This window comes from Pteropus medius, unplaced genomic scaffold, assembly GCF_902729225.1.
Source record: "Pteropus medius unplaced genomic scaffold, Ma_sr-lr_union100, whole genome shotgun sequence".
NCBI lineage: Eukaryota > Metazoa > Chordata > Mammalia > Chiroptera > Pteropodidae > Pteropus > Pteropus medius.
The window spans coordinates 3,073,749-3,099,386 of record NW_024354886.1 but is presented as its reverse complement, the minus strand read 5'-3'; the positions used below and the strand labels follow the sequence as shown (position 1 = coordinate 3,099,386).

General features: G+C 44.4%; 1 protein-coding gene across 1 annotated transcript; it reads left to right on the top strand.

The window, feature by feature from the left end:
* The first annotated feature begins 3,427 nt into the window (after positions 1–3,427).
* On the top strand, positions 3,428–8,561 carry PIM1 (Pim-1 proto-oncogene, serine/threonine kinase). Its single transcript, XM_039856085.1, has 6 exons — positions 3,428–3,910; positions 4,020–4,126; positions 4,233–4,283; positions 4,376–4,742; positions 6,246–6,422; positions 7,085–8,561. Exons 1-6 carry the CDS (start codon positions 3,829–3,831, stop codon positions 7,240–7,242), a joined length of 942 nt encoding a protein of 313 aa, XP_039712019.1. The 5' UTR covers positions 3,428–3,828; the 3' UTR covers positions 7,243–8,561.
* Positions 8,562–25,638: the final 17,077 nt, after the last annotated feature.

Genomic DNA, 25,638 nt, shown 5'->3' with positions numbered 1-25,638 from the left:
ACAGAGATAAAGCTATATAGCAGTTCCTTGAATAAGGTTGTTTCTTTCAATGCTGTTTTGTTATAATGTTGATGAGATGCTGTAGAAAATTAACTCTTGTTTATATCAATTAGCCTATGGTAAAATTGGTTTCGTTATGCGATTTTTTCACTGTAGTTCCACAAACTTATCCATGACATTAAGTGATGACTTAAAGTACAGATCTAGTTATATTAAATGTATCAAGTAGACTCAGAGGTACTTTTAAAAAAGTGTACAGGCACACCTTTCAAACTTCTAAACTTCTGTGATTACAGAAATTGCCGAAGTCATTCCTTTGACAATGGCTTGATTAAATCCATAGCATGTGGAACCCACCCAAGGATTAATTTGGCTATTGTTCAAATTAACAATAACATTCATTCTCTCCTTTCCAGAGAATTATTAGCGTAATTATGGCCTTTATCTTCCCCAAAGCACTTGTCATTTAATAATTAGCGTAATTTTTCTGATTCTTTGTTAGATTATTTGAGACAGCACAGGTAGTGCTTGCTTTTATTATTTAAAGTATATTTTGTTGAATCAAAACATCAAGTTCAACAACCCCCCAAAAGAAACTTTAAGGCAAAACATACTTGAATGTTTAATGATTATCTTTAAAAGCAGTTTTAAGTAAATAAAAGCTCTTTGCCAAGTCAAGGTCCATGTTTTGTAACTTCCAGCTGTGAAGCACCTACCATATAAAGCACACATATTAAATGTTAATCACTTTAGCTCTAATTATTTAGGCCTACAAAGATCTAAAGTGAAAAAGGTTGAACTTGATTTAATGTATACAACTATTCTGAATCATATTCTTCCCCAAGATGATTAAAATCAAACTACTTATCCTGAGTTTCACCTTTGGAACCTCCAAGGTACAAGGACCATTCCAAAATTCTTCCTTTTCATCATCGTCAAAATCACAATCAGCATTATTGCCATATAGCTTATAAGTTTATGCTAAGCTTCATGCACCATTCTGCTTTACATGCAGAATTTTATTTGCTCCTTACAACAGACATATGAGGTAGGTGCTATTATTACCTCCATTCAGTCTAATGCCTAGAAAGATTAAGTAACTTGGGGAATATCACATAACTAGTAGGTGCCAGATCTCAGATTTAAAAGCAGGCTAGCTTAGTTTTTGAAGCCCTTGCTTCTAACCTTTATTTTGCCTAAGCCCTCTTAATTCACTTAAATTTGGTATAAATTGACTTTAATCATGACATTTTTGTTGGGACCCATTTTGGTCTTCCCCTTCACCACAGAATGTTGGATAAAGTATATATTCAAGGAATGGGGAGACAAGATATAAGTAATTGAAAAGTTAATTAACGGAGATAAAAAAACAAAAATCTAAGCATGACTATCAGATGAGGGGAGTGGACAGTGAACGAATGCTTGGAGTTTGTTTAGCATCCTGGATGGAATACAATTGTGTCCTGATGGCTGTAAAGACTTCAAATAAAAATGAAGGAGAGGGCAGTCTCAGAACAGGTTTACTGTTTCTGCAAAGGCCGAGAGCCTGGAAAGTGCTAGGAGAATGGAACAAGTGGGAAGAGTCCACCAGGGCTTGAGAAAGGAAAGGGAGGGTAGAGGAGATGGAAGTGCGGGTCACCTACATTTATACTTGATGTCTTAGTACCAAGGACACTTTTAGGCTCTGTGAAAAGAAAATTTTTGAATACTTGGGAGTTGAATTTGGGTCATTTCATCTCTTCCTCCTTTAGCTATTGTATCACCCCGTGTCATCCTACTTGTTTCATTTTCCTACCAATAAAAAGAGAATAATTCTTGTTCCCTTGTATTTTCTCCTAGTCATCAAAATTGATGTACACAAACAAAAGGAAAATATGTAATAATTTATAAGAAATCCAAAAAACTTGTGAAATATCTGGGCATCTTTATAAATCTTGTAGAAAACTTTTAATGAAACATTTAAATTCATTAATGACATGTAGGTATACAGATCCTCAGAACCTCATTTTTCCTTTAAGTGGCAGAAGCCTGCAAAAACTTTAAAGGGGATGTAGTTAACTTTCAATTACTTAGACCACTGACAATTCAACTTATGGGTTACATAGAATTTTAATTTACTCATGTCACACGTCGTTATCAACTGTACATGAAATTTAGGACAAAGGACGGAAGTTGAACTGGTCAGTTTTCCGTTTTATTTCCACGGGGTGCAGGGAGATGGGGTTTTTCCTTTGAGCCACGTCTGGGGCAGCCAATAATTGCTAGTACTGCCTGACTAGTAATAACAGGATGAAAAGGTGAATACAACGTGAAAACTCTGATTAAATAAAGCGCATCCTCCCACCCTCGTTTTAGATGAGGAATTCTCTTCCGCCCTCACGCAAGGGGCTGAGACAGCATCTGGCATCACAATGCTAACATTTGTTTCGTGATTTCGTCTTTACCGGGTACTCTGACACACAGCACTTATTAGGAATCAGGATTCCTTTCTGCACTTTATAAAATAAAAATCTGCTTTAGAATCTGTGGGCTGATTTTTTTTCACTGGCTATGACAATCGCGATCTGGACCCTTCCCCGGAATAAGCAGAGTTCTCCCCCAGTTTTATTCCAGGCCTGTGCCACCTCCACTCCCTACGCGAAATTTGCCGTGACTCACATCTTGCAGATCCGTCGCCTCCCCACGCGCCCCCAACGCGCCAACCCCTGAGAACCCAACCCGAGCCCACAGCACGTCGTCATCCCGCCCAAGCCAGTCGACTTGGAGGTCTCAGGTCTGAGTCACACAGAAAGACCACCCTCGGCACGCCCCCCCGCCCCCCCAGTCCCTGACACCCCGACGCGCCGGCCGCCAGGCCTCCCCGCCTGACACACCAACGCCCGTCGCCTCTGCGTAACTTGTTATGCTCCAGCTCGAGCCCTTGACCCAAAAACCTCCGAGAAACGGAGAGCCGCAGAGCCGTCCTCTGGCGGCCTTTGAAGGCTTTGTTATTGTTTGGGTTTGAATCGATACGCCCCTCCCCATCCTTCCTCCCTCGCGGCTCAACACCCAGCGCCCGCCTCCCCTCACGCCCCGCGCCCCTCCCCCTCCATTTTGGCGCCTTTTCCTTCCCGCCACGTCGTGGCGGCGTAGAGACCATTCTGACCGCGAGAGCCGGGCGGGGCGTGGGCGGGACGCACCGCGTTATGCAGATAAGTCGGCTTCTGGTTGGCTGGAGGCGCGCCGGTGGGGGCGGGGCCGGGGTGCGGCGACGGAGCGCGCGGGGCGGGGGCCAGGGGGAGTCGCCCTGTCCCGCCGCTTCCCCACCCGCTCTCCTCCCTCCGCTGGCCCCGCAGCCGCGCTCCCCGCCTAGGCCTCCCGGAGAGGCCCCGCCCCATCCCCACCCGCCCGCGCGCCCCCCTGTCGGCGCGCTCCGCCCCTTTACTCCTGGCGGCTGGGCGAGCCCGGCGTCTGCTGCAGCGGCCGCGGTGGCGGAGGAGGCCCGAGAGGACTTGGCGGCAGCGGCGGCGGTGGCGAGACCGGCAGCAGCAGCAGCAGCTACGAGCTCCCTGTGTCGCGGCATTGCCGCACGAGCCCTACGAGCCGTCAATCTCACCGCCCTCGGCGCTGCCTGACCCAGCCCGCGGGTCCTCCAGTCGCCAGCCCCGGCAGCGCCCGCAGTTGTCCTCCGACTCGCCCTCGGCCTTCCGCGCCAGCCGCAGCCACAGCCGCAACGCCACACGCAGCCTCAGCCCTAGCTGTAGGCACAGCCACCGGCACAACCCCAGCTCCAGCTCCTTCTGCAGTTCCTCCAGATACAGCCCCTGCACCGACACCCTGGAGGTTGGGATGCTCCTGTCCAAAATTAACTCCCTTGCCCACCTGCGCACGGCGCCCTGCAACGACCTGCACTCCACCAAGCTGGCGCCGGGTGAGCAGCCCCCCAATCCACGGATGCGGGTGGAGGTTGAACCCCCCAAGGTAGGATCTGGGGGCTCACGCGCCGGGCCAGCACTAAGTCCCCTGTGTTTCTTTACTAGGCAAGGAGAAGGAGCCCCTGGAGTCGCAATACCAGGTGGGCCCGCTACTGGGCAGCGGCGGCTTCGGCTCGGTCTACTCAGGCATCCGTGTCGCCGACAACTTGCCGGTGAGTGGGCGCCCCGCCGTGGGGAGGGCGCGCGGGGCAGGGGTCGCACGGGTGTTTTGGCCCAATTGAAGGTACGTAACGGAGACTCTCCTGGGGTGATTTCCAGGTGGCCATCAAGCACGTGGAGAAGGACCGGATTTCCGACTGGGGAGAGCTGGTGAGTGCCCAGGAAAGAGCGATTCCTAGGGTGGGTGGGGTGAGGGGTGCCCTCCGACTCCCGCCCTAATGCAGCCACCTCGCCCCCCGCAGCCCAATGGCACCCGAGTGCCCATGGAAGTGGTCCTGCTGAAGAAGGTGAGCTCAGGCTTCTCCGGCGTCATTAGACTCCTGGACTGGTTCGAGAGGCCCGACAGTTTCGTCCTGATCCTGGAGCGGCCCGAGCCGGTGCAAGACCTCTTCGACTTTATCACGGAAAGGGGGGCCCTACAAGAAGAGCTGGCCCGCAGCTTCTTCTGGCAGGTGCTGGAGGCCGTGCGGCACTGCCACAACTGCGGGGTGCTCCACCGCGACATCAAGGACGAGAACATCCTCATCGACCTCAATCGCGGCGAGCTCAAGCTCATCGACTTCGGGTCGGGAGCGCTGCTCAAGGACACCGTCTATACGGATTTCGATGGTGAGCCAGGTCTGGGAGGGAGCTGCCCAGGTGACTCGGCCTGGCCTGGAGGCCTCGGCCAGCTTCCCTCTCCGGCCCTCTTTGTAAAGGTCATCGGGCCGCCAGGCTCGGTGCTAGCAGGGGTGGGGCGAAGAGAGCTTCCCAGCGTAGTAAACTCAGGATTTCAAGCCAGCTGAACCCGTAATGTTTCTGGCATGATTTTATATTTTAAGTGGAATTCAGTGGGTTCCAAGCTTTCCCAATGAATAAGAGGTTGTGGGTAACCGGCCGTAGCCCAGATTTCTGAAGTCTGACCCAGTTTCCCCGCCAGTAAAAGGATGGGAGGGGGAAAAGAGAGGAGAGAGCGGGAGAGATGAAAATTGATGCCGGTTTTGTAATTTTTGTTTTATAAAACTGTAAGAGTTTTCTGTAAGGTAGTTTTTAGAGCCGCAGTATTTTGTCGTCTTTGATCTAGGAATGGATAAGGAATAGAAACAGTAGTTTCACTAAATAATTATGTTGTTTTTTTGTTTTGTTTTGGTGTTGTGCGATGAGAGAGTCGGGAATGAATGTTGTGAAATAAGATCTCTTGCTGGTTTGAAAATTAGTTGGGTGTCTCCGCAGAGGATGAAAATCTATCCTAGGGAGGGGCTTGGAGCGGGTTCTTTCAGAAAAGATGGAATAGAGGGCCTGAGATCAAAGCAAAGTAGGGTGGGTCATCATCTAAGCGTCTTAACCTAACAAACGACAGCCTTTCAAAACTTGTGACTGGGGCTTGTGATTTGTGTTTATTTGCCCTTGGTGGACGCTGGGTTGGGCTGCATTTTTTTTGTATTTAACAGTTAATGGCTGGCCGGGTTCTCCTATGTTTTTTTTCTTTTTAGTCTTTGCTGCCCCCTGGTGAGCACCAGAGGGATGGCCCTCACTTTTTTTTTTTTTTTTTTTTACAACTCAAAGTTTGTAAACAGGAATCACGTGGTATGGAACCAGCTCTGCAGCTCTGTCTGCCTTTCTAGTGTGGGGAGGAAAGGGTGTGGGTGTCTTGCCCCTGCACTCAGCAGCCCGGGAGGAAGGCCTCCCAAAGGGCACCCCGACTTAGGATGTTGTGCAAGTTTTCTCACCTAGATCTCATCTGAGATGAGAATGTCACTCTGGCTCCTGGGCAGCCTTTAATACAGTTTGAGGATGGTCTGTGGGATACCTCCCTTGATTGTGCAGACATTCATTCCTTCATCCCATTGTGGGTGGTCCTGCCACATACAGGCCTCAGGCGCCCGGCTTGTTTGTTTCTTGGAGCAGTTTGTAAAGAATTTCAGTTTATGGTCTGGGCTGGTACAGAGGTGGGTAATGTTTTGGGTTGGAGAGATGCCTTAAGCTGCCTATCCACTCCTTTTAGCCTGGGGGGAAAATGGAGTTCACTCAGTTCCTGAGAAGGGGTGTGGTGCTTTTTTTAAAAGAGTTGCTTAGCTTACCACTTGGTTGCTTTGTGCTTTATTTTTGCCTTCCTATTCTCCCGCCTCACAGGGACCCGAGTGTATAGTCCTCCAGAGTGGATCCGCTACCATCGCTACCACGGCAGGTCGGCAGCTGTCTGGTCTCTGGGGATCCTGCTGTATGATATGGTCTGTGGAGATATTCCTTTTGAGCACGATGAGGAGATCATCAGGGGCCAAGTTTTCTTCAGGCAGAGGGTGTCTTCAGGTAACTTCTGGAAAGCTCTTTATTGAGGAGAGAAGCAGGAATCACAAGGTCGTTAGTCCTTGGAGACTTTGAATTCTGGAGAGCTTCATTCTCCAGGAGATGCCAACTGATCCTTAGCTTAGTAGAATCCTAGGCCAGTGATTGACCCTCGAGACTGAGCCCTGGGAATCGAATGGTTTGCATTTGATCATTCCTAAGTACCAACAGAGTCATCCTCAACTCCTGGCTATTTTGCTAGGGAGTGAAAATTTGAAGCCTCTTTGAGCTTTCTCCCTTAAGGCTGGTTCTAAATATTGCGGTTCCAGTGACCTCATTGTGGGTGGTGTTCATATTTGTAAGTTGGTAGGTGAATTGAATCACCTCATCATGTTCAGTGATGTCTCATCAAAATCATTTGTCATCATTCTTCCTTTTTCTGTTGAGTGGGTGTCGTGGGAAAGGCCCCAGTTATTGAAGTTTGAAAACCACAGGTTTAAGAGGGGACCTGGTGTTTTTTTAGCTAAAAGCAGACTGGAGGATCCAGATGGAAATTAAAGAATATGAGTTCTAGAAAGTATGAGGTCTCTATTGGACTCTAGATTTGTGGGCCCTTGGGAAGCAAATTGGGAAGATCTTTGCATTACAAAAACAAGTTGAGTCATCATAATCTCTCTTTTTTGCAGAGTGTCAGCATCTCATTAGATGGTGCTTGGCCCTGAGACCATCAGATCGGCCATCCTTCGAAGAAATCCAGAATCATCCATGGATGCAAGATGTCCTCCTTCCCCAGGAAACTGCTGAGATCCATCTCCACAGCCTGTTGCCAGGGCCCAGCAAATAGCTTTTCCAGTAGGTCCTCCCCTTCTGTCAGATGCTCCAGGGAGGGGAACCTTCTGTTTCCAGCTTCCCGAGTACCAGTGACACTTCTTGCCAAGCAGGATAGTGCTTGATACAGAAACAACATTTACAACTCATTCCAGACCCCAGGCCCCTGGAGGATACTTCCTAATGGGGGAAGAGACTCACTCCCGGCATCCTAGGCCTCAACTCCTCGTAGATGCTCTCTCCATAGGTGTCCAGCCAGCATTGCTGGACTCTGCACAATCCCGGGTGGGGGTGGGAGTGGTCAGAACCCTGCCATGGAACTGTTCCCTTCATCACGAGTTCTGCTGAATGCCGCGATGGGTTGGGTAGGGGGAAAACGGGTTGGGGTGGGATAGGACTAGCACCATTTTAAGTCCCTGTCACCTCTTCCGACTCTTCTGAGTGCCTTCTGTGGGGACTCCGGCTGTGCTGGGAGAAATACTTGAACTTGCCTCTTTTACCTGCTGCTTCTCTAAAAATCTGCCTGGGTTTGGTTCCCTATTTTTCTCTCCCTTTCCCTTCCCCCCATCCTTCATATGAAAGGTGCCATGGAAGAGGCTACAGGGCCAAATGCTGAGCCACCTGCCCTTTTTCTGCCTCCTTTAGTAAAACTTCGAGTGAACTGGTCTTCCTTTTTGGTTTTTACTTAACTGTTTCAAAGCCAAGACCTCACACACAAAAAATGCACAAACAATGCAAATCAACAGAAAAACTGTAAATGTGTGTACAGTTGGCATGGTAGTGTACAAAAGGATTGTAGTTGATCTAATTTTTTTAAAATTTTGCCTTTAAGTTATTATACCTTTTTTTTTTTTTGGAAAGATGCGCATTCTAACCTGGAGGTCAACATTATGTATTTATTTATTTATTTATTTGGTTCCCTTCTAGCTCCAAGCTTCCACGGCTGCCGCCATAGTTTTCTTTCTTTCTTTTCTCCTCTGACTTGGGGACCTTTTGGGGAGGGTTGCGAAACTTGCTCTGTTCTTAGGGTGATGGGACTCAGGCCGGAGAGCTGCTGCGGCTCCCCGAGTGCTGCAGGGGCCCCTTGCGCCTGCTTACCCAAGTGGGTATGGGTTCCGTGGGTGATGGGAGAGGGACGTTGCTGACTTGTGTATATAGGATAGATATATGAAAACCAGTTCTGGATGGTGTGCCTTCCGGATCCTCTCTGGGGCTGTGTTTTGAGCAGCATGTAACCTGCTGGTTTTATGAGTGAAATACTGTACAGGGGAATAAAAGAGATCTTATTTTTTTTTTTTATACTTGGCGTTTTTGAATAAAAACTTTTTGTCTTAACGTGGTTTCTAAAGTGTTGTCAATGCAGAGACATACTAACGTACATTTATTGATCACTGGTACATGCCAAAGTCCTATCCTAGACAGAAAAATGGAACTTTCAGTCTAAATGGTTCCCTTCAATAAAACTTAGGATAGTTACTTTTCTGAAATCAATGTATGGCCAAAGGGTTGGGAGCCAATCTTGTGGTGGACAAGATTTGGCCTGAGGGGCCCGGTGAAATCCTCTTAATGCAAATTCTAGAGCTTCATTCATATAACACATGTGGCTATTTTCCCAGTTGCGCTGGTCACATTTCATGAAATAGCCACTTATGACTGGCTAGTGGCCCTGGAACTATAGTGTTTCCATCATTGCAGGAAGTTCTGTTGGACAGAGCTGATCTAGAGATATCAAACGTTGCAGTTGCTAAACAGTTGCTTTTTCTGTCTCCCACTGGTAAAATTTTGAGCATGAACCCTTGGTACATGTTAAATATTGAAAAACTGTATCTGTATTACTCTTAGTTACTGATTCAAGGTCCCTTCATCTTTAGTGTGGAGTTTAGTCATAATACTGGATGGATGGAAATGTGTTTTTTTCACTTAAGCAGACAGGGTTTACCCCTCCTATGTGCTTGTCAGGTTTATAAAGGGAGAAGGTGAAATGTTAGCTCTGCAACTTTCTAACTGGTTATGCTGGGATAATTAGTATTTTTAATCTGATTTCTTTGCAGGAATCTGTTTAAGCTCTTTGTTCTTTTCGTGAGTTTAATTTAAACTGGATGGTAGAATCCATGAATCTATTTAGTACACATGGCCTGAATATATCCTGATATGCTGAAAGCACACTCAGTTTGCATATTAAGTATTAGCAAACTTTGGTTTCTTGTTTCTTATAAACAGCAATTCTAACATTCTTCCCTGGGGGTCATCTTGACCTCTCCTTTGTGTGTGCACACTCTTTGGACACTGGCCAAGATGCTATCTTGTCAGGTTGCTTGAGGGTTCAGGCTGCGATACCCCTCGCTATTATCTATCCTTAAGCTTGGACTAGATTCCAAATGTTAGCTCAGCCCCCATGTGTTGCGGGAAAGGAAGGATTTCTTGGTTCTGGGGGCTGATAGAAAATTTCTGAGTTCCCCTTTTCCCTTTCCTCTTTCCCCCTCCCTACCCACCCCCTCTGACAAACACACACATTCCCCAGTGTGTGTGTGAGGGTTGCATGTTTCGGTAAAGTTGACATGTGAGCAATTGTTCCAAACTCAAACTTCTAATGAAATCTAGCAAAGCCCCATCCTTCTGTCTTGAAGTCCGTTTCTGGCAGTTCTCCTATCCTCTGTTGAGACTACTCGGGGTGATGGAAGACAGGGTCTCTGATGAAATACATATCGTGCTTCTATTGGGTGCAAGATATGGGAAAGGTAAAAGATCCTATTTAGTCTTTTTAAGGATACTTTAAAATCTAGTGTGGAATGGGAGTCATAACTAATGACTGGCCACAGGAATATGGAGAGCAATGATTATGAGCATAGCCTTGGGAATCCACCTCGCACTTTGGTCCTATCACCTGGATGCCTTGGGCAAGTTGTCCAACTTGATTGGATTGTTAGGAAGATCTAGTTAAATGATGGGACGATTGAGTTAAATAATGGGTGTACTTACAAGCAAACAAATACTATCTCCTGCTTACTATATATATATGCATCTATATAGTAAGAGTACTAAGAAGTGCTTGGTCAATAAATTCCCAGAGTCAGGATAGTGGTTAGGTCTGCAGAGGAGGAAGGGAGGTTGTGATGTGGGGAGGAGTATCTACACAGGCCCCTTCAATTATTTGTGCAGTGCTTTAGTTCACAAGCCAAGTGGTGAAGACTAAGGGGTTTGCAGTATCCTTTATAGCTTTTGGGTTGTCTTGAATATTTCATGATAAAAATTTAAAGGTAATTTACAAATTTATGCTTATCACGTAGGCAGCAGATAGAGTTATTACCACCCTTGGCCGAAATGATCTGGGAAGGCTTCAAAGAGGAGCCAACATTTCAACTGGATTTTGAAGGATGAGCCTCAGTTTGTTCACCTATAAACTGAACATGCAGATAGAGCAGAGAAATCCAGAGGGGCTGATGTTTTTCCCCATATTAGATCAAAGATCAGTACACTATGGCCTGCTGACCAAGTCTGGCACACCACTTGGTTTTGTATGGCCTGCAAACCAAGACTAGGTTTTACTTTTTGGGATGGTAGAAAAAGTTCAGATGAAGAATAATGTTTCTAACACATAAATATTATATAAAATTCAATCGCTAGTGTTTGTAAATAAAGTTCATCCATTTATGAATTGTTTATGGCTGCTTTAGTACTGCAGTAGCAGAGTTAAATAGTTGCAACAGAGATCTTCTGGCTGGCAAAGCCAAAAATATTTACTATGTGGCCCTTTACAGAAAAATTTGCTAACTCCTGCACTAGACCATGGTCTCTTTGATTCATTTGCCTCTTTCTTAACACTTAGCAATTGTAGCTAACACTCATTCAGTACCTACTATGTACCCAGCTTTGCATGTATTAACTTACTTAATTGTACAACAAATCTCTATGAGGTAGATGCTATTTATTTATCCCTATTTTACAGATAGGGAAGACTGAGGTGCAGAGCAGTAAATTCCCAGGTCAAAGGTCACATACCTAAGAAGTGGCCAGGTCAGAACTGGACCCAGGCAATCCATGCTCATTATTACTCTGCTAAATTGCTTCTTAATAAACAGTTTGTGTGGATTAGTCATCTCAAGATTCCTTCAGGGCCCAAGTCTGGAGGTCAGGGAAGTTATTCCTCAGACTCTGGGGGAGTCGGGTAAGCAGGTCTATTCTGTGGAAACAGTCATTATTGGCTCTTGTGAGCTGCCCTTTACTTGGGCCTGAGTGGAGAGGAAGAGTTGGAGGCAGTAAAGGGAGGAGAAAGGGGACAAGGGGGAGGGGTGGTAAGGGGTGGGGCCAGGGCACATTTCTTGTAAATGTTGCTCAGCTCCTTCAACTGCTCTGCTGGGTTCTTAGAAACCCTTACCACAAAGGACCTATCGAGAATAGTGTTATAGCAGATATGGCCTCATCCCCCAGTTCATTTCCTGCCCAGCCTTGCGCTAGTAACCCCGATTGCCAAGAACAAGGTTACAGTGACCCCTCAGCATTGCTGTGGGAGGAAGTGCAAAAATAAGCAGAACTAGGGTCAAGCTGAGAGGGCAGTCTTTTTTTTTTTATTTATTGTAACAGGACTTCCGATGTACAGAATTGGATTAATCATAATCCTTGGTTCCTAATATATTCTCGTCAGTGGTCCAAGCACAGCCTATTGTTATTACATTAGGTGGTGAACTTACCGCCCAACTCCAGAAGCAGACATTGATTGACAATGACATCCGGCTTTCTACATGATCTTCTCTTAGTCCATTCCTTGCCTCTCTCAGATATAACCCGCTGTCCTAAATTTTGTGTTTAGCATTCTCTTACATGTCTTTGAAAATTTTTATTTTATAGGAATAGAGTGTTTGGTTTTAGTTGTTCTTAAAGTTTATAAAGGGTATTGTGCATGTATGTAGTGATCTGGAACTTGTTCTCTTCACTCAACATTATGTTATAAAGATTCATGCACATTGTAGCACTTGGTCCATTTTCTGTCTAGAATATTTTATTGTATGGACAGATATTTGGGTTGTGGCCAGGAGAGGCCGGTCTTTAGGGTTCCCCTGGGTTAAATCACTTAGGAGGTCAGCATGCACAGAAAAGTGTAGCTCTTGCCCAATACCCCAGGCTCCCCCTGGGACCATGTAGCCATTCTATATTAATCTGTGGAGCACCTACTGTGCACCAGGCACCCTGCCGCAAACACTGACAACTCTTTTTTTATGTGCGAGTAGAGACAGAACCAGGCTTTTCTCATCTGCCCCCTTCAGGGTTCAGTGTGATGCCAGCAAAGACAATTGTCACAGCAAAGCAAAGATCCGATTGCATGGGCTCCCAGTGAGATCTATGGAGCTGGCAGTGACTATTGTTTACATGCTGTGGTGTGGGAGTGTTGGGTGGTATATGTGTAGCGTGTATCTGGTGTGGTGTAGTGATGATGATATGGTGTGATGGTGTGTGTATGTGTGCACATATTGTATCTTTGGTGTGTGTGGTGAAGCATGGTATATATATATGTTTATGTGTGTATTTATGTGCACAGATAGTACAGTTGGTATGGGTGTTGTATATGTGTATGTATGTATATGGGCCGCTGGACATACACACTCAGTCTGAGTTACTACCTGCTTACCCCATCTGAACTGAAGAGTCCTATTTCTTCACTCAGAGGCTTGGCTCCCTCCTTTTCCTACCTCTGCTCTGATTCTCTTCTCTGCCCCACTCCTTTTTCTCACCTCTCTTCATCTCTTATCTTCTTCCCGATCTCCAACGCAGATCTCTACTCCCTTAACCACCCACCCAATTCCCTTCATTCTTCTTCCCAGTTCCTCCTCCAGTTGGCCCATCCCAATAGACCTTTGAGACCTCATCCTTATTTGACCTTTCAGTCTCATACAACTGTTGACTCCTCCCTCCTTCTTGAAACACCTCCCCTGGTGTCATGACCCTTGGTTTCCCTTCACCTTCTCTGTCTCTTAGACCATTTCTTCTCCCTCACTTGCCTTTTAAACTCAGGTGTTCTTTCTCTTCCTCACTCCTAAGCTGGCTAGCAGGAAGCAGATGGCAGTCTCAGATTGGATAAAGTGAGGAGAGTGTGAAAAAGAACTATTTACAAAGGTGTGGGGCAGGTGTTGGGAAACCACCCAGGGCAGCGCTATACCCTGGGGCCAGCAACAGTGGGAGCTGTTACCTCTCTCATCTGAGAGGCAGAAGAGGGAGCAGGCAGTGGAATCATGTAGGTGTGGAGAAGCTGCCTGATGAGATCCGTGACCTTCATCCCAGAGAAGCAGTCAGCCTGTGCTAACACCACTTAGGGAGAGCCAGAGAAATAAATACCTTGGCCTCTCTCTTTTCTCACCCTCTTATCTTCTACCAGGGCCTCTTACAGGCTGAACCCAACTGGAAGTCAGAGGCAGGGAGTCTAGTGTGATGTAGTCTGAACAGGTCAGCCTTTTGGGGGCTACAGATGGAGAAGGGCAGGGAGTGGCTCTGGAGAGGCAAAGGGAAGAAACTGGGCACAGTTGCTGCGGGATTCTGCCTTTTCTCCAGCTTCACTGACCATCTTCTCCCAGATGATTCCCTTAACTCCAGTACAGACCTCTCTCCTGAGCTCCAGGTCAAGATCTTTCTAGATCCCGCTGCCCAGGGTCCCCAGGAATTCAGTAATTGAATATCACTTGTGTGCCTACAGGAAAATGATTGAGGCCTCCTCAACCCCTGAATACCTTCTGCACCACAGCTTGCTTCTCAGTTCCCCTCATGAAGTTCCTAAGAGGCACAGATGCCCACATATTTTTCAAGTGCAAATAATTTTTTTAAAAAATGACACATGCTTTTTAGCAAAAATAATGATATAACATGAATTAAAGTTATGTGATGTAATGCTGCCACACCAGAAGTACTTAGCATATCCATATATCTATAATATTTATACATATACACATATTTTCTCTATATAATTTTACAGAACAGAGCTCATATTTTTGTAATCGATCTCACACACTTAACAATGTGCTATTGAATGTTTTTATTTCAAGAACTATAGATAAGCATAATCATTTTGTTATGGCCGTAATACAGATGTATATTATTAATTCACATAACTTCCAACTTTTTTAGCATTATATATGAAATAGTCTGTTACCAGACAGAGCTTTGGGCAGAGAATAATTGTCGCCTATGCCAATATCCATTCTCTTTTTCTTCCTTGATAACAGAACCTCTGGTTTTTAGCTGGTCATGTACATGGCTTTCCTGAAGAAGAAAGACTAAATTCTCCAGATTCCCATGCAGCTAGCTGTGGACATATGACCAAGTTACGCCCAATGAAATGTAAGTAAAAGTGTTGTGGGAGCAGATTCCAGGAAACATGTAGTAGGCACCCTTCACCCTGAGAGGAAAGAGAGAATTCTCTGAGAAGAGGGTGATGAAGGTGGTGGGGAAATATGCCGAGTGGACAAACATGAAAAGCTACTTCAGGCTACTCCATCCATTCAAGCCCTCATCACTGTTACCCTGTTTGTGACAAGCTTTTATTATTTTACCAGAAAAATACTTTCTCCCTTTAAGTTAATGATTTTGGGGAAGTGTGTGGCATGTTTCATTATACTTTCATTGTATCTTTGTCCCCACGTCTGCCCTCTCATGCCCCTCAGGACGCACCTCTCCAATTTTATAGTACAAGTCAGTTAAAAAGTGAGATACGATATCAAGCCAATTCTCATTTATTTACAATCAATCCATGGGGAAAATTATATGGTTATATGAATAATATAAAGTTAAAAATAACTTAAAATGTATATTTGACTCTGAAGCGTATTCCTAAATCCAACACATTTTCACTGATGGAGAAAAGAAGGGAATGAATATTTTTTAAAAAACTAACTTTATTGAGGGATAATTTACATAGGCTAAATAACACCCATTTTTAGCACACAATTTGATGTGTTTTGACAATTGTACACACCTGTGTAACCACTACCTCTATCAAGATATAGAACATTTCCACCACCCCCAAAGTTTCCCGTGTTTCTGGGCAATCTTCCTATCCCACCCTCACCAGCTCCAGCCAACCACTGATCCACTTTCTGTCAGTATAGATTAGTTTTGCCTATTCTAGAATTTTATTTAAATGGTGTCATACAGCATGTGAGAATGACCATTTATGGGTGCCTAGCATATGACATACTTTACAAGTGTATAATCATTTCCCTTTTAAAGATGAGAAAACCAAGACTCAGAAATTCAAAAATTTACCAAGGTCACATGGCTAGTAAGTGGCAGAATAAGTTTATCTGTCTCCAAGTTCAGGATCTTTCTTTATACACCACACTGTTGCTATCCTTGGTTTTGTGTAGGTGTGAAAAGATGAATATATTAGGGGCAGATGTAAGGTCAAGGTTTACAATCTTATGAAAAGGCGAGAGTAAGGCACATGGAACACCTGGAGAAAAGACAAAAGGATAAATAATAAAATGTTAAAATAAATTGTAACCAACCACCAAAAATATGTCCTCTGCTTTGTACAAACAAACAGCCGTTGGAGGCCTAAGAAGAGAGCTTTGGCTGAAGGTGTCACAACAGGTTCTCAGGGGGCAGGATTACCTAGCGCCCTAGGCATTGACTTCAGACAAGATCATGAAGCTAGGCTGGGAAAATCTGACTCAGAGGGGGCCAGATCTCAGGTCTTCTTTCCTGTCCAGTATTAGAATCTGAAGTTTAGAAAATCATAATTTAGTCAGGAAAACACAGACTTAGTTCCCAAATTCCACAACAGTAGCATTATTAGGGCAGTTGGGGACACTTCAAGGAGTTTAAGGACTAGTAAAAAGAACAGACAATTCTCTAGGCTCTATAGGGTCGTGTTTCAAAAGTTTGTTTGTGCATCATTTGTTTGAAATTCAAAACATCTTCCCAGAGAAACCTCATTACAGATGGAGGTTGGGCTCTCAGATCTGCACTCAAATGCTGAGTTAACACATGAGGTGGTTGAAATACTATACGACTGCTATGAAAACAATTCTGCAGCAGTTCTAGAACTCAGACAAAACAGTGGTTTGTGGACTCATAGGCAGCTTGAGCTGTTGTCTAGACCTCCCTCCTACTTGGTACAGGGTTCGCCTCCACCATATCCCTGTCCATTGGTGTTCTGCCTTAGCCAGGACCATCCCCTTTGCAAGATAGAAAATTCTTCCTCATTTCAAGCTGACGTTTGTCTTCTGCTGCCTTCACTTCCTTGGTCCCTAGCTCTACTCTCTGACTCTATGTGAATCTGATCACTCTCTCATGTGACAGGTCTTCAAGAGTTTATGGGTGTTCGTTTTACTATTTTTTTTATTCAAATTTCTGCACGTTTGAAATTTTTCATAATAAAAAAATTGCAGGGAATGTGTGGAAACAAACCTCAAGTGTCTCTCTGAAACTGGCAAAGATTGAGTATAGTAATCAGGAAAAATTATATTGACCTACTTGAAAAAAATGTGACCACAAAGTACCCAGTGAATCAGACATCTGTCAGGGTGAGAAAATGGCAGAAGAGCCAGCCAACTCCTACACTGGGGGATGACTGATAGATACTTAAGACAAAACTTTTTTCCTAGGTTGTTGTAAGGACTGTTTGAGACTTTATCAAAGAAAGTATAGGGTGGGCCACGCACATAGAAAGTGCTACTAAATACAGTCAATTCTTGTTGTTCGTGGTAGTTATGTCCTATAAAGTTGCTATGAACACCGAATTTGTGACTACTGAACTACTCTTGCTCCTGGGGGAAAGATAGGGTTAGATTCCCGTGAGCCTCTGGTCACAAATAATTTAAGTGAGTTTCTGTCTAAGGACATCTTAGCTAATATATATATGGTAAGTCTTTACTTTACATTACCAATAGGTTCTGCAACTTCAAGCTAAATGACATATAAAATAAAACAATTTTATCATAGGCTAATGATATAAACAAAAGTTCCTACGACTTCTCATCAACATTATAACAAAATGACGTTGGACGAAACAATGTTATTCAAGTTACTGTGTTATTGAATCATTCACATTGAACTCATGGCCAACACCTTATAACTCGTGCCCAAGGGACGTTTACTTAACACCTGTGTTTTCTCTGTAAATCTTGTCACAGCCTTCTTGCATTTAGGGACACTAGACAGCACTTCAGCACTACGTTTGGGGGAAGTTTTTTAATCAGCAAAGTCACCAACAAAAATCACAAAAATATGAAAAACCTAGCAATAAATATATTACCAAAGGATACTTCTTTCCAGTATGAGAGCTGAAACAAGAAGGCTTCGTTCCACCTTGTTCCACGTGGCAACGTTGGGTGAGTCTTGCATGTTGTGTGACTCGAAATTTTGGTGCTTTGCACATATCTTCAGTGACCATGAAAGCACTGTGACTACTGATTTTGGGGTCACAAATAAGTTTTAGTAAGAAGGCAAATTCACAAATACAGAATCCATGAATAATAAACACAATGGTCGTTGGTGATTAAAGAGGTTTATTTAAAAAAAAAACAAACCACCTTTCTTTCATATACTTTATTTCTTTGGAAAATCATGAGGTAAGCAACATAAATGATCTTATCCCCATTTTTTAGATGTTGAGGGTAACAAGACTGTTGAGTGGCAGAAACTAGACCAAAACCAGGACTTTAACCTTCTGTTCCAGGACTCATCCACTACAAGTGGATTTGAGTTGCAGTTACCACAAAGTACAATTACTCAAGCCTACCTAACTGATACTCATTTTGAAATCTTCATATTTCCAGTCATCAAGACACTCAGTTAAGGAAGTAATTTTTTTACATAACTATTTATTTATATCAGTATGGATTCATGGACATTGACTTAATTCTGTGAGTTATAAAATCCAATACTATTGTTACTTATTTTGTTGCTCAAATTGTTTCAGCTTTGGCCATTGAGTCAGTTCTCGTGTCTTTTCCATGAGCTCCCATTCTTTTCTGAGCACTTTCTTACTTCTGCCACCACAAGATGCTCCAGCCTCATCCTGCATTTTCCCCCTCTAGCCCAGACTCAACCACTTCTCCAAAGTACTTTGGGTCCTTTAACTGAAGAATGGTGTTTAAAAACCAAATCTGGGCTCTAGTGTGCTCATTGCTCCTGGGGTATCATTGTTTCCACGCCCTCTCAGGGATCAGAGCTAGGAAATGTGTATATATACTGATCCATGCATGAACACAGGTCTATATTTACTTCTGTATCTATTCATCTATACCAGTTTAGGAGCTTTTTATGAAGGTTGTTCCTTTGTCTTTACAATGTAGTATGTAGTAGGTTCACAAAAAATACTTGTTGAGCTGAATTGAACTAATTAGAAATTGAACTAATTAGAAACGTAGTATGTAGCAGGTTCACAAAAAATACTTGTTGAGCTGAATTGAACTAATTAGAAAATTAGGGAAACAATGTGATGCAGAAAAGTGTTTAAGGATCAAAAGAGCAAGATAAATGAAATCTTTGTCAGTGGGTGACACTGAAGGGGCCTGGCCTTGTATTTGAAATCAGGGTGCAAAGACCAGCTCTTGCCACTTAGCCCCAGGACCTCGAATGAGTTACCTAACCTCTGTGGGCCTAAGTTTCCTCATCCATAAGAAGAAGCACTAACTGGGCTAAACGATTGTTGTGATTCCTTTCAGCCTGAGAGCGCCAATCTGATCACATCACTCACTTGCTTTAAACATCTTTTAAGGACAGGCAGTTTTTCCATTATTTTTTTTACAGCATGACCTGGTGTGTGTGTGTGTAAACACATATATACGAACATGCACGTATGTACATAAACATATATATTATATAGTGTATGTGTGTGTGTGTGTGTGTGTGTGTGTGTGTGTGTGTGTATTAGGGGTTGATCTGAGATAATGTAACAGAAACGTAAGTGTGTGTCAAGTAAAATAGAAGTTAACTTCTCTTTCACATAATTTGGCTTCTCTTTTATAGTCCGGAGGTGTGCTTTTCAAGGCTCTAACACCAGCAATAACACCAGAGCCCAAGGTGACTGCGCCAGTTCCTACCATCATGTCTGTGTCCCAGTCAGTGGGAAAAGGGAAAGAAACAAAGGAGTGCATGCCATTCCTTTTAGAAGCATGATCCAGAAATGGCACATACCACTGGTGCTCACACTCATTTGGCCAGAACTCAGTCACATAGCCACATCTGACTGCAAAAGAGGCTGGAAAATGTAGTTTCTAGCTAGGCAGCCACGTGCCAACACTTGGGGATCCGATTATTAAAATGAAGAAGAGGAGCATGGATTGATGGAAAACTTGCCATATCTGCTACAATATATATAACTGAAACAACATTTTCACAAATGGTACTTAATACAAAAATTATTATATCTAATTTTAGTCTATTCCATTCAATATCCTTTTCATTTTTTAAAATATTGGTCTTGACCTATCAAATTGACTTCATACTCAAATGGGTTACAGCCTTCATGTCGAAAAGCACTTTCCCAGAGCGAATTGCAAACTCCTCCTTTGGCACAGCACGGTGGTCTCTTTACAACATGGCTGCTGCTCAGTCTGCAGCCTTCTTGCTGGCTGCTGGCCATCACCACTGCAGAAACCACTGAGCTCCCAATTCCTAGACACACTATCATATTCTCCAGCTTCTTGTCTTTGCACTCACTCTTCCCTCCATCTGGGATGCCTTCTGCCCATCTTTATTGTTGAAAGTCCAATTCGTGTGTCTCCTCCTCTAAAAACCCTTCTCTTATTGTAAGTCATCTGCAGAATTGATCCACTGCTTGGTGCTGAACCCCTTATTATGCTGAATTCCATATACCAATTAATATTCTTAGCTGTCAGCTTCCCCTCCTATTCTATGAGCCCCTCAAGGGCCAGAAAGCAGGTCTCATTCATCTTTGTGTCACCAGCACCTTTCTCAAGGCCCAGCACAAATCTAGGTCCCAAGCATGCTTGCTGAGTTGACCAGAAGATAGGCGATTTCTTTCGGAAGAGGCAAAGCCTGCCCTAATTCCCTTAGGCAGAGTCACTTTTGCTTTGCTCTCCTAATGCTTTTCTTGAGCCTTCCACACTGCCTGGTTAATGTTAGGGGCCCTGGAGCCAGTCTGCCTGGGTTCACATTCCAGCAGTGCCACTTTATGTGTGACTCTAGAAGAGTAACTTAACCTTCCTGAGCCTTAGCTCTAATGGGGAAAATAATACAATTTATTTCATAGCATTGTTGTGAGAATTAAACTAACTCATTCATTTGGAACAGTACCTAGTAAACACTCAATATGCATTAGTTATTATAGTCTATCTATATATTTCTCCCCACTAGACCATTTGAACCTGGAGGGAAGAATTATATCTCCCTTGATGCTTTTTGTACAGGCCTTGCTCATCGTAGCCCTCCATAAATGTTGACTTTAATTGGCAAGTCACCTGGAAATCCAGACCAGTATCATTTCCATATCTGGCTAGCCTGTGGGAATTGCAACAAAAGGCAGGCCAGTGAACATCGAGCCAAGTGTAACCTACTCAGGGAGAGACAGCCAGAGGAAACCACGCCTGCCACAGCTAGTCAAGTTCTTTGAGAGATTCAACAAGCATGACAGACAAAGGGAAACTTGTAGACTTGTTTATTAAGAGTGCCAACAATTCTTTGACCAAGTTTGAACTACCCCGAGGTAATGAGGGGAGATGTTTTCTTATGAATAGGGAGCTGGCTCTGCCCTGTGAAACAGAGGGTAGAGTTAGACAGGTACTTCTCTGTTTAACGGTGCGGTGTCCCAAAGGTGAGAGCTGTGCCTCCCAAACCCTCGTACAGCTGAGGACTAGCTTTAGGAAAACAGAGACCACTCCAGGTATTTGAGGCAGAAAGGGATTAGATATAAGGAATTAGTTCTTTCAAAAGAGGCTTTGTGTTGGGCCTTTGGGAATGACTCCTGGATGACAATGCTAAACTTGCCTGCCAGGAGACTTACTGCCACCGTCCCTCTCAGGAAGGTGGGGGTCAGAAGGTCACCTTTGGAAGGAACTGTTGATTTCCAGAAAACACCACCACAACAGCAACCCAGGGATCAGAAAGCTACGGCTGCCCACAAGGTTAGTGGCCGAACACTGGCCCATTGCTGCAGAGAAACACGGGGACTCAATGGCCTCTGCTTCACTTCTGCCTTCCCAAGTTCACACTCTATATCCAGCTTCCAGGATCCAGCTGCAAGGGAGTCTAGAATATTTTATTTTAGCATTCCACTCTGAGATACAGGGAAGAACATCAAGGGTCGTAAGGGGTGCTGGACCAGTCAATCCACCATATTCCCAACGCCCTCACTCACTGTGGTCCAGTCACTGGCTTTCTGACTATTCTTTGAACACAACAAACTTGTTCCCCCTGTTTGGATTTTGCATTTGCTGTTCCTTCTGCTTGGAATGCCCTTCCCACAGATTTTCCCAGTCCTCTTAAGCACCATGTCCCCAGAGAGACATTTCTTACCCAGAGGTCTCCTAGATGCCCCTCTCCACTGGGTCTTGGGCCTGTTCCTGAAACAATCAATCACAAGGATGGAATTATTAGGAATAGCTAAATCTCATGATCTGGGATAAAACTCTATTATATCACTTTGTTTCATTTTCTTCTTCGTACCTGTCACTAGCTGAAATTATGATATATACTTATATGTCCACTTGCTTATCACTTGTCTTCCCTTTTTAGAATGTAAGTTTCATGAGAGGAGGAGCTTTACCTGTTTTCTCCACATCCATAGCTCCAGCATCTAGAATGGGGCCTGATATATATGTGGTATGTGCTCAGTAAACATTTGTTTAATGAAACACGGAGAAATAGAGATAACATAGCACTTTGGAGTGACCTCTGTTACTTGATTTATTGTGTAATATTGTAATTACTCCCTCATAGGCTCCCTTCTTGACTCGGGGCCACAACTGCATCTGGTTTTTTATTTTTGCTTCACTTCTTACTATAATGGCCAGTGAATAGTTGATAAGTCATGCGTTTTGATGAATGAATAAATGAAAGGAAGAAAGAAGACATGAATGCACATGTTTAGGAAGCATAGGTGTGTTTCCAGGATGTCAGAAGGAGAAGACGGAGGGAGGGGGTGATTATTGTAAAAAGGTGATTAGATACTAAATAAAGTCATCTCGATCAGGCCAGAAAATGCAAGAGATCCTTGGATCAGAGGGTGGGGCAGGTGGGGTTGGGCTGAGGTCAGGGTAGCTGGCAGCAAGTTCAACATGGGCAAAGGAAGATGCAGGGAGCTGGGGAAACTTGAAAAAGTGCTGCCAAGTATTTATTTGCAGAAGTGATAGGATCTCTAGTTGCTTGGCACTTCTTACAACTACTTTCTCCCAATCGCTCTAAAAGGGATCCTTTGTCCCCTTAAAAACTCTGTTTGACAAGCAAGACAGCTTCAAGTTTCATTCTCCACTTCATTCATAAAATACATCTTGTCACTGTCATGCTCTTGGGACGAGAGAAAAACCAAACATCTCCTTTTAAGTAAGATGCATTCTCGTGTTGCCCCTCACGGGACATCCTTGTGAAGGGAAAAGGCAGCCTTGGTGGAAGCCAGAATGAGATTTCAGAAGAAATTTTTACCTTTTTATATCTTTAATATGTAAGTTATTTCTGATAATCACCAAATAATTGTTTAACTCACCTTTTACATATATACAAACATACAAGCACACATGTACACAAATACACAAATATGATATACATAAATACAAACATTCATAGACACAAACACAGATACACAAAAACACAATCACATGCACAAACACACACAAAACCTTTGTTTATGAAACAAAATTAATAGAATCTAAAGGCATTTGTAAAGCCCATTTACCAGGAAGAAAATTATACTTCATTTATGGAAAAAAAAAAACCATTTAAGCATTTAAGCATTTAAACAACATTCTATTTTACTAACGGCCTGCATAGATCCTCTGGCTGCACCGTCAAGTCTTGAGGTGACCACAGCCCTGGCCAAACACCTAGACGAAAGGCAAGGGGAAGGAAGCTGAGAAGGGTTTTATGAGCAGCTTGCCCATGCGAAAGGCTGGAGACTCAAGAGCTTAGCCTGCCGTCTCCATGACGGCCTCACCCAGGGGCAGGCTCTCAGGGGCCTTCGTTAACCACTTGTGGGATGAGCAAGTTGATTGGGGAAAGAAAAGCAAAGCCTCAGTCCATATGTAGAGACCAATGGTCAGATAAGACCAAAGCAGGGGAAAAAGGGCTTCAAAGGCTGAGAATATTAGCAACCAATGTGGGGAGTTCTGGGGGGACAGGAAGAAGAGGAAATGGAGACCTGAGACCGTGAGGAAAATAGTAAAACAGACAAACATTTGTATATCTTGAAACCAGTGGGGAGAAGTCAAAACAGAATGAAATCTGTCTTCTGTGGGACATGGCTACTAGAAGAAATTTGGAGTTCCAGGTGATAGCAGTGAGGTGGGAAAGATGCTCAAAACATTCAATGGTATATACTGAAAAAAGCAAGAGCCTCCCGGAGCAGCCAGCAGAGGCCCTGGGAAAAGGAGAGACCCTGGGAAAAGGAGAGACTCTCTGCTCTCTGGGGAAGTTTGTGCCTACTTGCTTCCTCCTGACACAGAGCTCCTTCCTTCACCCTGAGGTGGAAATGACAAATAAGAGCTCACCACGTTACTATCCCAGGGGTATTTGTACCTTCTCAGGCTTCCGCCTTTCCATTTCCTCCCCTCCCTTCTCAGGGCTAAATCATACTCTCTTTCAGGACTCAGCTTAAAGGGCTCCTCTTCTAGGAAGGCTTCCCTGACTTTCCGCTACCCAAGAGCTGAGACTCCTCCTGTGGCCCTCAGCACTTCCCCCCACCACCCATCATACTAGGCAAAAACAGCCCTGAGTGACCCAGCCCCTCACTGGTCTGGGAGCCCCTGGGAATGTGGACTGTGTCTTGTTTTCCAGGGTATTCCATACTTCTTAGCTCATGGCCTGCTATGCAGTAGACACTCGGTAAACCTAGTGAAGAAAGGGAGGTTGGAAAGCTGGAGCTCTTCACAGAGGTAGGTGACAGCTCTCAGAGTATTGCCCTTTCCAGGGACACCTGCGTTGTTCCAAGGGCTAGTTTTAGGCTAGATGAGGTGGATCTGGGGGATTAGGTGGTATTTCTAGTGTCAGCAGCTGCTGCAAGGGAAAAGGGTTAGGAAGAAGGAAAGAGACGAGGAAGCTGAAATCAGATCCCTTGTGGGTGTTTTCCACCTATAACTCCTTAGTCTTACCGGAGACTCCAGAAGTGAGTGAGAGAAGAAGGGAATAGGAAGAGGAAGCCAAAGAGCAGTAGGAGTTTGCCCCTTACCGGCCCATCCATCGTAACCACCGGTTACAGAACACAAGGAACCACAGGCCATCGTATTCTGCTCAGGATCTGGGTCCACAAATATTCGCTATGTGCTGGGAGCTGTTCTAGGCGTGGGGAAAACAGCAATGAAGAAAATATGGTGCCCATAGTTTTGAGGGATGGGGAGGTAAGTCAGGTGATAATACGTGTTATGAAAAAGTAAAGCAGGTTAAGTGGGTTAGAGAAGAATGAGATGGTGGGCGGCTGTTTCACATAGGTTGGTAGGGAAGGCTTCTCTGAAGACTTCTGAGCAGACATCTGAAAGAAACAAAAGAAGAAGCCAGTGGGTATCTAGAGTAAGATCATTCCAGGCTGAAAAAAAAAAAAAAAACACAACCAAACAGCAAGTACAAAGGTCCTGAAGCTGGAGTGTGCTCGGTGTATAAGAGGAACTACAAGGAGGCCAGTGTGGCTGGAGCAGGAGGGAAGACCAAATGGTTAGAAAGGAGACTGGCAGGGGGACAGGTAACTGGATCACTTAGCACCCAGCATGACATGCTAAGTACTCAGGGTTTTTACTGAGTGTGGTCGGGAGCCCTTGCAGAACATGAGTAGTGGGGTAGAGGAGAGATATGAGCTGACGAAGGTTTCAACAGGATCCCTTTGGCTGCTGGCTAGAGAATTAACTGTAGAGGGAATAGAGTGGCATTGAGGAGACCGGTTAGGACACTGCTATTGCAATAGCTTATATAAAAATGGTGACGGCTTGAGGTAGTATGGTGGCAGCGGAGGTGATGAGAAATGGTAGATCTGAATCTGTAGTACAGATAAAGATGATGGGGTTTGTTGGGGGTTGGATAAAAGCTGAGAGAGACACTTGGGTCTTTGACCTGAGCAAATGGAGGGTAGAGATGGAAAAGACTGGGAGTTAGGGCAGGTCTATGGGAGAAAACCATGAGTGAGAATTAGTGGGCACTAATGTAGAGATGTTACATGGACTAGTTATCAATGGCTGTGTAGCAGATGACTCCCAAACTCAGCAGCTTAAGAGAACGCGCTTTTATTTTGTGGGTCAGGAACCCAGGCACGGCCTGCATAGAT